The 14,242-nt window shown below is 43.6% G+C and overlaps 2 protein-coding genes across 6 annotated transcripts in view; both read right to left on the bottom strand.

Moving 5' to 3' along the window:
• The window catches only part of LOC110516173 (regulator of G-protein signaling 12), a 119,043-nt gene that overhangs the window by 99,032 nt on the left and 5,769 nt on the right, over nt 1–14,242 (bottom strand). For all 5 annotated transcript variants that reach the window (XM_036934128.1, XM_036934127.1, XM_036934130.1 and 2 more), the window contains exons 5-7: nt 13,689–13,928; nt 10,207–10,398; nt 8,553–9,284 (exon numbers count right to left, since the gene is read on the bottom strand). In XM_036934128.1, coding sequence (XP_036790023.1) covers nt 8,553–9,284; nt 10,207–10,398; nt 13,689–13,928 — 1,164 coding nt within the window. The remainder of the gene's footprint in view (nt 1–8,552; nt 9,285–10,206; nt 10,399–13,688; nt 13,929–14,242) is intronic.
• LOC110514189 lies at nt 2,399–7,010 on the bottom strand. Its single transcript, XM_036934132.1, has 4 exons — nt 6,167–7,010; nt 5,215–5,406; nt 4,468–4,533; nt 2,399–3,408 (listed from the first exon to the last, which is right to left on the bottom strand). The coding sequence occupies exons 1-4, from the start codon at nt 6,479–6,481 to the stop codon at nt 2,887–2,889; spliced, it is 1,095 nt and encodes a 364-aa protein (XP_036790027.1). The 5' UTR covers nt 6,482–7,010; the 3' UTR covers nt 2,399–2,886.

The raw sequence follows: 14,242 nt of genomic DNA, 5'->3' as shown, positions 1-14,242 counted from the left end.
CAATAAACTATAATATAGTAGAATACAGTAGAATAGACTATAGTACAATAAACTATAATATAGTAGAATACAGTAGAATAGACTATAGTAAAACACAATACAGTAGAATAGACTATAGTAAAACACAATACAGTAGAATATACTATAGTAAAACAATACAGTAGAATAGACTATAGTAAAACACAATACAGTAGAATAGAATACAGAGGAATATAATACCGAAGAATACAATACAGTAGAATACAGGAGAATAGAATACAGTAGGATACAATACAGTAGAATACAATACAGTAGAATACAGGAGAATAGAATACAGTAGGATACAATACAGTAGAATACAATACAGTAGAATACAGGAGAATAGAATACAGTAGGATACAATACAGTAGAATGGAATACAGTAGAATAGAATACAGTAGGATACAATAGAATAGAATACAGAGGAATATAATACAGTAGAATATAATCTACTTTATATATTCCTATGAGGAAAGTTCTTCTGACCTCCACTATTAACATAGGCTACAAGAATAGTCAGGGGGGGGGGGGGGGGGGGGGTGTTCTTGACCACGAGGTCTAAAACTATTGGCCTTAGGTAGCTCTATGCCAACTGAATGAGTAAGTTAGGGGAACTTCCCCGAGGTGAGGTGTCCTGGAGAAAGTAGTCAAGATGGTCTACCCTGTCCTACCCTGCAGTTACGTTGAAATACATAGTGGACAGGCTCATTAGAAGGTAATGGGTCTGTAGGGGATAGATAGGTTAATAGTTCTCTCTCTCTCCCACCACCCTTCTCCTCCTCTCCTCACACCATCACCCAATCAGAAGTGTTTACTAGGATAAACAGTACATGAGTCGATAAACAGGAAGTAGCGGACAATGAAACACGCCAGACAGGAAGTGTGGTATCAGGACTTTATAAAGTGTCATGGGAATAGGGCTCTGGTCACTAGTAGTTCACTATATAGGGAATAGGGCTCTGGTCACTAGTAGTTCACTATATAGGGAATAGGGCCCTGGTCACTAGTAGTTCACTATATAGGGAATAGGGCCCTGGTCACTAGTAGTTCACTATATAGGGAATAGGGCTCTGGTCACTAGTAGTTCACTATATAGGGAATATGGCTCTGGTCACTAGTAGTTCACTATATAGGGAATAGGGCTCTGGTCTAAAGTAGTTCACTATATAGGGAATAGGGCTCTGGTCACTAGTAGTTCACTATATAGGGAATAGGGCTCTGGTCACTAGTAGTTCACTATATAGGGAATAGGGCTCTGGTCACTAGTAGTTCACTATATAGGGAATATGGCTCTGGTCACTAGTAGTTCACTATATAGGGAATAGGGCTCTGGTCTAAAGTAGTTCACTATATAGGGAATAGGGCTCTGGTCACTAGTAGTTCACTATATAGGGAATAGGGCTCTGGTCACTAGTAGTTCACTATATAGGGAATAGGGCTCTGGTCACTAGTAGTTCACTATATAGGGAATAGGGCTCTGGTCACTAGTAGTTCACTATATTGGGAATATGGCTCTGGTCACTAGTAGTTCACTATATAGGGAATAGGGCCCTGGTCACTAGTAGTGCACTATATAGGGAATAGGGCTCTGGTCACTAGTAGTTCACTATATAGGGAATAGGGTGCCATTTGGCCTGCCACCAGATAACAGCCTACTGTACAACACACTAGAAGTCGACCGATTAATCAGGATGGCCAATTAATTAGGGCCGAGTTCCAAGTTTTCATAACAATCGGAAATATGTATTTATTTTCAATGACGGCCAAGGAACTGCCTCGTTCAGGGGCAGAACGACAGATTTTCACCTTGTCAGCTCGGGGGATCCAATCTTGCAACCTTACAGTTAACTAGTCCAAGGCTATAACCACCTGCCTCTCGTTGCACTCCACAAGGAGACTGCCTGTTACGCGAATGCAGTAGAAGCCAAGGTAAGTTGCTAGCTAGTTGCTAGCATTATAAAAAAACTAATCAATCATAATCACTAGTTAACTACACATGGTTGATGATATTATTAGTTTATCTAGCGTGTTGCATATAATCGATTTAACAAAAGCGCATTTGCGGAAAAAGCACAATCGTTGGACGACTGTACCTAACCATAAACATCAATGCCTTTCTTAAAATCAATACCCAGAAGTATATATTTTTAAACCTGCATATTTAGCTAAAATAAAATCAGACATAGTAGACAATATTAACCAGCTGAAATTGTGTCACTTCTCTTGCGTTCATTGCACGCAGAGTCAGGGTATACAGTGCCTTGCGAAAGTATTCGGCCCCCTTGAACTTTGCGACCTTTTGCCACATTTCAGGCTTCAAACATAAAGATATAAAACTGTATTTTTTTGTGAAGAATCAACAACAAGTGGGACACAATCATCAAGTGGAACGACATTTATTGGATATTTCAAACTTTTTTAACAAATCAAAAACTGAAAAATTGGGCGTGAACCCAGTACATCCATAGAGAGGTACCCCTCAACCCAGTACAGCCATAGTGAAGTCCTGTAAGTTTCTATTGTGTTTTGCTCCGCAGTCTGGCAGCAGGCCGTCAGTCTGGCAGCAGTCCGTCAGTCTGGCAGCAGGCCGTCAGTCTGGCAGCAGGCCGTCAGTCTGGCAGCAGGCCGTCAGTCTGGCAGCAGGCCGTCAGTCTGGCAGCAGGTCATCAGTCTGGCAGCAGGTCATCAGTCTGGCAGCAGGTCATCAGTCTGGCAGTTGGTCATCAGTCTGGCAGTTGGTCATCAGTCTGGCAGTAGGTCATCCGTCTGGCAGTAGGTCATCAGTCTGGCAGTAGGTCATCAGTCTGGTAACAGGAGGCTACTACGACCCAGGTATTCGCTAGATAACACACACACTGTAGTAGATACTTAGTCGTGACTTACAAACGGACTATTCATGGAGTCCAGCAACACTCTGTAACCCACCGTCTGCAGGTAGTGACCGATACCGAACGCATCGGGACACGACTGCCACTCTCCTCGGTGCTCATCGGGACACGTCCAGGTGACTTTGATTTGGCTGTAGCCCAACGCGGTTATGGTCCGATTACGCAACGCAGCGCCGCACTGGTGACACGTCTGGAAAAGCTCCTTGAGCTTCGACTCGTTCACCATCCATTTCCTTTCGCTCCAAACTCCTCCTCCGTCCGGTTCTCCGTCCGGTTCGCCTGACGACACCCTACTGTCAAAGTTGGATGAGTGGCTGGAGGTGGAGGGGCTGGAGGTGGAGGGGCTGGAGGTGGAGGGGCTGGAGGTGGAGAGGTTGGAGGTGGAGAGGCTGGAGGTGGAGGGGTTGGAGGTGGAACCAGCAGCAGAGCTCATACTGGTACAGTCCTTCACTGAAGTCTTCTTAACGGCTGCGTCCATTTGACCTTTCTTCCTGCGCGTCACCTGAACGACAGAAAAAATAAACATGTTAAAAGGAAGAATTTGTACGAAAAACTGCATTCTGATAGACAGGTTGCTGTGGAAACGGTGGTGAATAAATGACTCCATTCTGATAGACAGGTTGCTGTGGAAACGGTGGTGAATAAATGACTACATTCTGATAGACAGGTTGCTGTGGAAACGGTGGTGAATAAATTACTCCATTCTGATAGACAGGTTGCTGTGGAAACGGTGGTGAATAAATGACTACATTCTGATAGACAGGTTGCTGTGGAAACCGTGGTGAATAAATGACTACATTCTGATAGACAGGTTGCTGTGGAAACGTCCTTTGGAAGTGTTATACCAACAGAATGAGTCGGGACCAACAGAATGAGTCCGGACCAACAGAATGAGTCTGGACCAACAGGTCAAGCCGTATCAACAGAATGAGTCTGGACCAACAGAATGAGTCTGGACCAACAGAATGAGTCTGGACCAACAGGTCAAGCCGTATCAACAGAATGAGTCTGGACCAACAGAATGAGTCTGGACCAACAGAATGAGTCTGGACCAACAGAATGAGTCCGGACCAACAGAATGAGTCGGGACCAACAGAATGAGTCTGGACCAACAGAATGAGTCTGGACCAACAGAATGAGTCTGGACCAACAGAATGAGTCGGGACCAACAGAATGAGTCGGGACCAACAGGTCAAGCCGTATCAACAGAATGAGTCTGGACCAACAGAATGAGTCTGGACCAACAGAATGAGTCTGGACCAACAGAATGAGTCGGGACCAACAGAATGAGTCTGGACCAACAGAATGAGTCTGGACCAACAGGTCAAGCCGTATCAACAGAATGAGTCGGGACCAACAGAATGAGTCGGGACCAACAGAATGAGTCGGGACCAACAGAATGAGTCTGGACCAACAGAATGAGTCTGGACCAACAGAATGAGTCTGGACCAACAGAATGAGTCCGGACCAACAGAATGAGTCCGGACCAACAGAATGAGTCCGTATCAACAGGTCAAGCCGTATCAACAGAAGGAACAGGAAGTGTCAGACAGATACTCACAGGAACGTTGGTCTTTGTTTTTTTCCTTCTGCATGCGTCTCCCGTTGTCGTCGTAGAGGGGAGGTCCTGCAGAAACATAATGTCAGCCCAACCAATAACCTGTTATCTATCAGACTCTGAGATAGACTAGTGTCCTGTCCAGGGGGTGTACTGGTACATCAAGCTGCCTCCCTACAGAAACAGGACATAGACTAGTGTCCTGTCCAGGGGGTGTCCTGTCTCTCACTACAGAAACAGGATATAGACTAGTGTCCTGTCCAGGGGGTGTACTGGTACATCAAGCTGTCTCACTACAGAAACAGGAGATAGACTAGTGTCCTGTCCAGGGGGTGTCCTGTACATCAAGCTGTCTCACTACAGAAACAGGAGATAGACTCCTGCTCCTATGAGCCATTCCAGCTCCCACAAGCCAGGGCTACTTCCATACTATCCATCCACAGCCAGTAGAGCCCCATGATGATAACAGCATTCATTACCTTACTAAGTGTAGAGCCCCATGATGATAACAGCATTACCTCACTAAGTGTAGAGCCCCATGATAATAACAGCATTACCTTACTAAGTGTACAGCTAGTATAGCCCCATGATAATAACAGCATTACCTCACTAAGTGTAGAGCCCCATGATAATAACAGTATTACCTTACTAAGTGTACAGCTAGTAGAGACCCATGATAATAACAGCATTACCTCACTAAGTGTAGAGCCTCATGATAATAACAGCATTACCTCACTACGTGTACATTACCTTACTAAGTGAACAGGTGGGAGCCAGAGCCACGTACGCCCCAGAGGTTAAAGCAGGCTCTGTCAGCTGCAGACCCCGGTGGGAGAGGAACCCGGTCGTAGCAACACCTGACCCTCCACGTTGTGGGGTGGGACCAGATGCCCCTCCAGCAGACAGGGAGTCAGTCCCTGGAGGTACGTCTCCCGTCTCAACCTGGGTGAGAGAGAAAAAGGCACCAGGCACCAGGAAATGCCGCTATTCATTTTTTAAATACACAAAAAGGGAGAACACGTGTAGGCATGACGTCAATTTGGGCTTTGAACAAGACCACGGGAGAACCTCAATTGCATTTCCTCGTTTCCTAGCGTCCTCTCTCGCCTTCTCAACAAACACCACTGGATGTGACGGTGAGAGGTCCCGCCCCTCTGACCTCATCCAATGGGTTTGGTTTTCGAGAAGGGAACGAGGAGCGACTACAAGGAGTCAAGGAAATGCAATTGAGATTCTCCCTATAATAACTGCATGCTGTCAGCTATTACAAGGCAAGCTGAAACACTTTACAGTCAAGTCACGGTTCCTTTATATTGCATGTGGACATTTCATTATGTATTAGACCCAAGACAATGAATAAAAAGCACCAAGAAAATGGCACAAAGTTAACTTAGACATTGTGTTGTACTTGGCTAAAATTGTGTGTGTTGTACTTGGCTATTCTTTGGCTAAAAGTGTGTGTTTGTGTGCTCGCTCTGAGAAGGACATTCACCAGTAAAGTGACAGCCCTATGAAAACGTCAACAGAACACCTTTCACTAAAACTACGCTACCCATAATACAATGCGACCCCCCCCCCCACCCAGTGATCGATAGCTAGCTTACATTGGTAGTTCCAGCATCTACGCCCTAAATTTTGTCATTTATCAAGGAACAAATAATAACCGTGTTCAATCAGTCAGATGTTGTTAGATTACACTTACCGATATTATTCCACGTTGTCCTGGCGCGTGAACGGCCACCGACGGCACCGCTGTATCCTTCAGGAAACTTTTCATGATTCTCATCCTGCTGTGTCTGTCCTGTCCCAGCTTCTCGTAATAGTCCCCCGGTAGAAAATGTTCCGAGCAAACGAGTAACTTTCTGAGGTCATCGGTCGCGGTATTAGCATCTTTGTTCAGAGCAATCAGCCACAGTTTCAATCGGTCCGGATGACTCAGTGGAAGTCGGTGAAACATTAGAGCCGACCAAGTCTTTTGCTTGTTGTCGCACGTTTTAACAGCGCACTCGCGAGGCATTTTGGAGCGGCGACGGTAGCGCACGTGACAACGGGGAAAGCTCTTTAGTTGAGGTTAACGTTAGTTAGCAATACCGTTGATGATGGTTGTCCGTCTCAACACAGCAGCACACTCGACTAGCTAGCTAGCTACTTGCAAATGTAAACTTGCTAGCTAATAGCTTGAAAATATGTCCAGCAGTGTCGACAATCGTCAGTCCACTGGCTGCGAGGTAAATCAATAACGCTTTGCAGTCTGTTGATGTCGCTAGGAGTTACTTTTCTTATTTTAATACCAGCTTATATACCAAACCCGAAAATGTCGCGTTTACTTCCTGAAGAGGAACGTCAGAACAAGCTGTCCAATCAGCGCGGCTTTTGCTCGGCTACTCGTGGGCGTGGTTTTGCACCAAGTTTGGCGCAGATAAAACCCACATAATCAAGACTGTAAAAAAGAGAGCGAGAAGGAAGCAGAGTAGAACAGGTGTCCATCCCTACATATATTGAATCAATAAGGTATGGTTTGAGTTTGGAGTCAAGGCCAGGGCATGGGAAGCAACCTAAATGGCATCCTATATATATATATATATATATATATATATATATATATATATATATATATATATATATGTCCTATATAGTGCACAACTTTTAACCAGGGCCCATTGGGTCTGTAGTCCCTTGCAAAAGTATTCATACCCCTGTATACAACATCTGTAAGATCAAATATTACATTTCAACCACAGATCCAACTATATACCAAAAAAACAGGAAGCTTTTTGTGTCAGAGAGAGAGAGAGACATTGTCTTCATCTAATTACTCTCAGAGAGAGAGAGGAGTCTGAAGACCAGACTTAAATGGTTTTAAAAGGTGTGCTGGAGAAACTGAGTACCAAACAGGAGTGCACATTTTTGTTCCAGCCCAGTAGTAAAACACCTGAAATGATTCAACTAATCATCAAGCCACAAACACTGAGGTACATGTGTAGAGTCAAGAGAGAGAGAGACAGACAGAGAGTGAGAGAGAGAGACAGAGAGTGAGAGAAAGAGACAGACAGAGAGTGAGAGAGAGAGAGACAGAGAGTGAGTGAGAGACAGAGAGAGAGAGAGATACAGAGAGGTAGAGAGAGACAGAGAGGTAGAGAGATACAGAGAGGTAGAGAGAGACAGAGAGGTAGAGAGAGAGAGACAGAGAGGTAGAGAGAGCGAGAGAGAGAGGTAGAGAGAAAGAGAGACAGAGAGAGCGAGAGAGAGAGAAAGACAGATACAGAGAAATAGATAGAGAGGTAGAAGTAGAGAAAGAGACAGACAGACCAAGAGAGTTGTCGGGATAGCACCCGTGGCCAGACATTTCCAGAAAGTAATTTTCCACTCCAGTGGTTTGATACAGCGTTTTCTCATGTTGGGTTCACTTCTAACAAGCTCCCTCCACAACCCAGACCACCAGCTATTATTATAGTAGAATATGATTCTGGACTGGAGCTTTACAATACAGAACCATGCACACACACACACACACACACACACACACACACACACACACACACACACACACACACACTCTATCATAGTACAACAGTAGTCTGGACTGTAGCTCTACAATACAGAACCAAGCCCACACACCCACACACACACAGAGACACACACACACACACACACACACACACACACACACACACACTCTATCATAGTACAACGGTAGTCTGGACTGTAGCTCTACAATACAGATACTACCAGTACTACTACTAGAGAAGAAGTTGGTCAAATACAACACTATAAATCTGATGCTTTACTTCAGACTTCTACACACACACACACACTACCATGACATACTGTATGACTTCCACACACACACACACACACACACACACACACACACACACACACACACACACACACACACACACACACACACACCACCATGACATACTGTATGACATCTACACACACACACACCTCTCCAACACCACCATGACATACTGTATGACTCCTACACACACACACACACACCACCATGACATACTGTATGACCTCTACACACACACACACACCCCTCTCCAACACCACCATGACATACTGTATGACTCTCTTACCTTCTTCTCCCCATCTTTCCCATTCCCGCGTCTCTTCCCATTCTGCTTGTGCTCTCTGAGTCCTTTCTCTCCAGCCGCGGGCCCAAACAGCTTCTTAGCCCACTCATCCTTCTGCGTGGCCAGCCCGGGAGGCTGCGGAGGCAGGGGCAGGTCCCCGGCTGGTAGCGGAGCCCTGTAGCGATCCGCGGGTATCTTGTTCATGGGTGGCGGGAGGGTGCTACAGTTGGTTGATGACCAGCCATCCGTTGACTCAGCATAGGACTCCTGATCACTACACAGGCCTCCTTGTCCCTGCGTTTGTCCTGCCTGGCCTGGTTGTCTCCAGTCTCTCAGGACGTGGACTGGTAACCAGCGTTGAGACTGATGGTGTTGGGGCGGGGCCAGGCTCTGCTCCGCTCCTCCTCCAGATCCTCCCCTCTTCCCTGGCGGGTAGTGGTGGAGTGAGGGCTGGGAGGAGTGGGCCCCTCGAGGGGGGATGGCAGGGGGGAGAGGCGGGGGTGGGTAGCTGTTGTTGAGGTGAGGGGGAGGAGGAGGTGGGAGAGGGGGGCCAGGGACGACACCGGGAGGGGCTTGGTTCCAGCCCGGGGCCGAGGGAGGAGGAGGGCTGTCCCAGTGGCGTGGACCGGGGTTGTGATTATGGCCTCCCAGGTCAACCAATAAGACACGGTTACTCTTTTCATCTGGCAGGAAGTTACCGATGCCGCTGTCGCTGTTGCTACTGGTGCTGTGGTTCTGTTAACAACAATAATAACATTAATAATAATAACAATAATAACAACAATAATAACATTAATAATAATAACAATAATAACAACAACAACAATAACAAATAAAATAATAATAATAATAACAATAATAACGTAGATAATAATGACAACAATAATAATAATAACAACAATAATAACGTTGATATTAATGACAACAATAATAATAATAACAACAATAATAACGTTGATAATAATGACAACAATAATAATAATAATAATAACAATAATAATAATAACAATAATAACAACAATAATAACGTTGATAATAATGACAACAATAATAATAATAACAATAATAATAATAATAACAATAATAACAACAATAATAACGTCGATAATAATGACAACAATAATAATAATAATAACAACAATAATAATAATAACAATAATAACAACAATAATAACGTTGATAATAATGACAACAATAATAATAATAATAACAATAATAATAATAATAACAATAATAACAACAATAATAATAATAATAACAATAATAACAACAATAATAACGTCGATAATAATGACAACAATAATAATAATAATAATAACAATAATAATGACAATGACAATAACAATAATATTAACAATTATAACAATAATAATCATTGAAAAGTGATGAATAAATAACATTTAGACCTGGATTTCAAATACTTGAAACATATTTCTAATAATTTCTCTGTGCCTTGTTGAGCTTGTCTGGCTTAATAAACCAATAGCAGAGTCCCAAAAGTGCAAACTGGCCCACCTGGCCCACTCCAGTGTGGGTATTTGAACATGACAGTTCTGTCAAAGTTCTACTAAACCTAAACAAGACATTAAAAGAAAAACAACATCCATTTGGATTGAAGGTCGAAGAACAACAGATGATAAACACAGAACTAAACTACCTGCTGTGGGTCGTTGTCCGGATCAACGAACGCCCGCGCCCGGACCCCCTCGATGTTCACCCCCATGTCCCGGTAGAGAACAGACACAAACTGGAGCAGAGGCTGGGAGGTAGGGGGGAACTCCAGACACCCTCCAGTATCGGGATCAGGAGTACACTCAAACCCAAACCTCCTGGCCACACCCACATGGACCTAGAGGGAGGAGGAGGTTACTTTATTGTCCAATGGACACAGATTTACAACTGGTTATTCCAACCCCTCTGAAAATATGGTATTTTAGCATATTTATGGTGGGTTTTATCTATAGTAGTGAATTACAGTTGACATTAATATTCAGTTTACAGTCTGAGTCGTTATCAAAAGAAATCAACTCCTGAATCCCATTTAGAATTTTTTTCCTCCCCCTATTTGTTGTTGAAGAATTTAAACCAGTAAGACCTCTTTATCTACTGGGAACATTCCAGAACTAGTAAGTCCTCTTTATCTACTGGGAACATTCCAGAACTAGTAAGTCCTCTTTATCTACTGGGAACATTCCAGAACTAGTAAGTCCTCTTTATCTACTGGGAACATTCCAGAACTAGTAAGTCCTCTTTATCTACTGGGAACATTCCAGAACTAGTAAGTCCTCTTTATCTACTGGGAACATTCCAGAACTAGTAAGTCCTCTTTATCTACTGGGAACATTCCAGAACTAGTAAGTCCTCTTTATCTACTGGGAACATTCCAGAACTAGTAAGTCCTCTTTATCTACTGGGAACATTCCAGAACTAGTAAGTCCTCTTTATCTACTGGGAACATTCCAGAACTAGTAAGTCCTCTTTATCTACTGGGAACATTCCAGAACCAGTATGTCCTCTTTATCTACTGGGAACATTCCAGAACCAGTATGTCCTCTTTATCTACTGGGAACATTCCAGTAAGTCCTCTTTATCTACTGGGAACATTCCAGAACCAGTATGTCCTCTTTATCTACTGGGAACATTCCAGTAAGTCCTCTTTATCTACTGGGAACATTCCAGGACCAGTATGTCCTCTTTATCTACTGGGAGCATTCCAGAACCAGTAAGTCCTCTTTATCTACTGGGAAATCCAGAACAAGTAAGACATCTTTATCTACTGGGAACATTCCAGTAAGTCCTCTTTATCTACTGGGAACATTCCAGAACCAGTATGTCCTCTTTATCTACTGGGAACATTCCAGTAAGTCCTCTTTATCTACTGGGAACATTCCAGGACCAGTAAGACATCTTTATCTACTGGGAACATTCCAGTAAGTCATCTTTATCTACTGGGAACATTCCAGAACCAGTAAGTCCTCTTTATCTACTGGGAACATTCCAGTAAGTAATCTTTATCTACTGGTAACATTCCAGTAAGTCCTCTTTATCTACTGGGAACATTCCAGTAAGTCCTCTTTATCTACTGGGAACATTCCAGTAAGTCCTCTTTATCTACTGGGAACATTCCAGTAAGTCCTCTTTATCTACTGGGAACATTCCAGTAAGTCCTCTTTATCTACTGGGAACATTCCAGTAAGTCCTCTTTATCTACTGGGAACATTCCAGTAAGTCCTCTTTATCTACTGGGAACATTCCAGTAAGTCCTCTTTATCTACTGGGAACATTCCAGTAAGTCCTCTTTATCTACTGGGAACATTCCAGAACTAGTAAGTCCTCTTTATCTACTGGGAACATTCCAGAACTAGTAAGTCCTCTTTATCTACTGGGAACATTCCAGAACTAGTAAGTCCTCTTTATCTACTGGGAACATTCCAGAACTAGTAAGTCCTCTTTATCTACTGGGAACATTCCAGAACTAGTAAGTCCTCTTTATCTACTGGGAACATTCCAGAACTAGTAAGTCCTCTTTATCTACTGGGAACATTCCAGAACTAGTAAGTCCTCTTTATCTACTGGGAACATTCCAGAACCAGTATGTCCTCTTTATCTACTGGGAACATTCCAGAACCAGTATGTCCTCTTTATCTACTGGGAACATTCCAGTAAGTCCTCTTTATCTACTGGGAACATTCCAGAACCAGTATGTCCTCTTTATCTACTGGGAACATTCCAGTAAGTCCTCTTTATCTACTGGGAACATTCCAGGACCAGTATGTCCTCTTTATCTACTGGGAGCATTCCAGAACCAGTAAGTCCTCTTTATCTACTGGGAAATCCAGAACAAGTAAGACATCTTTATCTACTGGGAACATTCCAGTAAGTCCTCTTTATCTACTGGGAACATTCCAGAACCAGTATGTCCTCTTTATCTACTGGGAACATTCCAGTAAGTCCTCTTTATCTACTGGGAACATTCCAGGACCAGTAAGACATCTTTATCTACGGGGAACATTCCAGTAAGTCATCTTTATCTACTGGGAACATTCCAGAACCAGTAAGTCCTCTTTATCTACTGGGAACATTCCAGTAAGTAATCTTTATCTACTGGTAACATTCCAGTAAGTCCTCTTTATCTACTGGGAACATTCCAGTAAGTCCTCTTTATCTACTGGGAACATTCCAGTAAGTCCTCTTTATCTACTGGGAACATTCCAGTAAGTCCTCTTTATCTACTGGGAACATTCCAGTAAGTCCTCTTTATCTACTGGGAACATTCCAGTAAGTCCTCTTTATCTACTGGGAACATTCCAGTAAGTCCTCTTTATCTACTGGGAACATTCCAGTAAGTCCTCTTTATCTACTGGGAACATTCCAGTAAGTCCTCTTTATCTACTGGGAACATTCCAGAACCAGTAAGTCCTCTTTATCTACTGGGAACATGCCAGAACCAGTAAGTCCTCTTTATCTATTGGGAACATTCCAGAACCAGTAAGTCCTCTTTATCTTCTGGGAACATTCCAGTACCAGTAAGTCCTCTTTATCTACTGGGAACATTCCAGTACCAGTAAGTCCTCTTTATCTACTGGGAACATTCCAGGACCAGTAAGTCCTCTTTATCTACTGGGAACATTCCAGTAAGTCCTCTTTATCTACTGGGAACATTCCAGGACCAGTAAGACCATTTGTGGATACTGATAGGATCAGCTTTCTCCATTTAAAATCTTACCTTAACATTATAATTATTTCACAATACTGACGACAGATCAGCTCTTAGAGAGATATTATATTATATTGTACTCACTCAGCTGTTGAGCTGGTCTGAGGCCAGGCGTTAAATTACGACTGCTTTCAGGTGCAACGTTAATAACGGTGGGTTTTGGGAAACATCTCGGGGGATTTAATAACGAAGCTCCTACGAACGTTCTAGCGACGAACGTAGCCTTAAGACGCTTTTGGGAAACACTGGGCCCAGGACTCTAGGACCCCGACCCCCCCCAAAAAAATATTTGAAATAACTTCTAGTTTGTAAATGTTAAAATCGGTCCGTTTTTAATATGGATGTTATTTTTAGCTGGAGGTCAGAGGTCAAATAAACAGTTTGTTTGTTTTTTTCTTCTTTGACCTTTTGTCCAACCCTACCTGGTGATGACAGAGTTCCGGGTCGACTATGAACACGTGACAGGAAGTCCTCAGCCCGCCCTCTTCCTCCCGGTTACCATTGCCATAGTGACCGTCGTCGTCACGGGTGGCCTGCATGGTGACCAGTCCGAAGAAGCGTCGGTCGTCGGGGCAACAGGCGCTGAAGGCTAGCTTTTCGGCGGGGTAGGTAGCAAGGACCTGTCTCCTGTCACTGCACAGCCGCACACAATCGTGCATCACCTGGGAAGACCATCATAAAAACAAAAGATTACCATCCCTTCCTGTTTTAGAAACACACCGTCCTCTATTCCAAGAAGAAGAACACTTTATCGGCCTTCCTTTTCCGAAGGAAACAGAGATTGGCTGTTTTTGCAACAACGACCCGAGACCCACCCGCAGGTTAGAGCACAATTTAGTGATATGACATCTAAACATCTCAATGAACCAACCCAAACCAACCCAAACCAACCATTCAATCAATGAACCAACCCAAGCCAACCAACCAACCATTCAATCAATGAACCAACCCAAACCAACCAATCATTCAATCAATG

This window comes from Oncorhynchus mykiss, chromosome 10 (assembly GCF_013265735.2).
Source record: "Oncorhynchus mykiss isolate Arlee chromosome 10, USDA_OmykA_1.1, whole genome shotgun sequence".
NCBI classification, from domain to species: Eukaryota; Metazoa; Chordata; class Actinopteri; order Salmoniformes; family Salmonidae; genus Oncorhynchus; species Oncorhynchus mykiss.
The sequence above is the reverse complement of the archived record's forward strand: the minus strand, read 5'-3'. Positions and strand labels throughout refer to the sequence as shown.

Bases quoted from the DNA above. Each gene is read 5' to 3' on its own strand.
- LOC110514189 (XM_036934132.1), bottom strand. From the start codon at position 6,481: ATGCCTCGCGAGTGCGCTGTTAAAACGTGCGACAACAAGCAAAAGACT. The intron at 5,407-6,166 runs GTAAGTGTAATC...TCTCTCACCCAG, and splicing joins GACAACGTGGAATAATATCG to GTTGAGACGGGAGACGTACC. The intron at 4,534-5,214 runs GTAATGTACACG...ATGTTTCTGCAG, and splicing joins CCACCTGTTCACTTAGTAAG to GACCTCCCCTCTACGACGAC.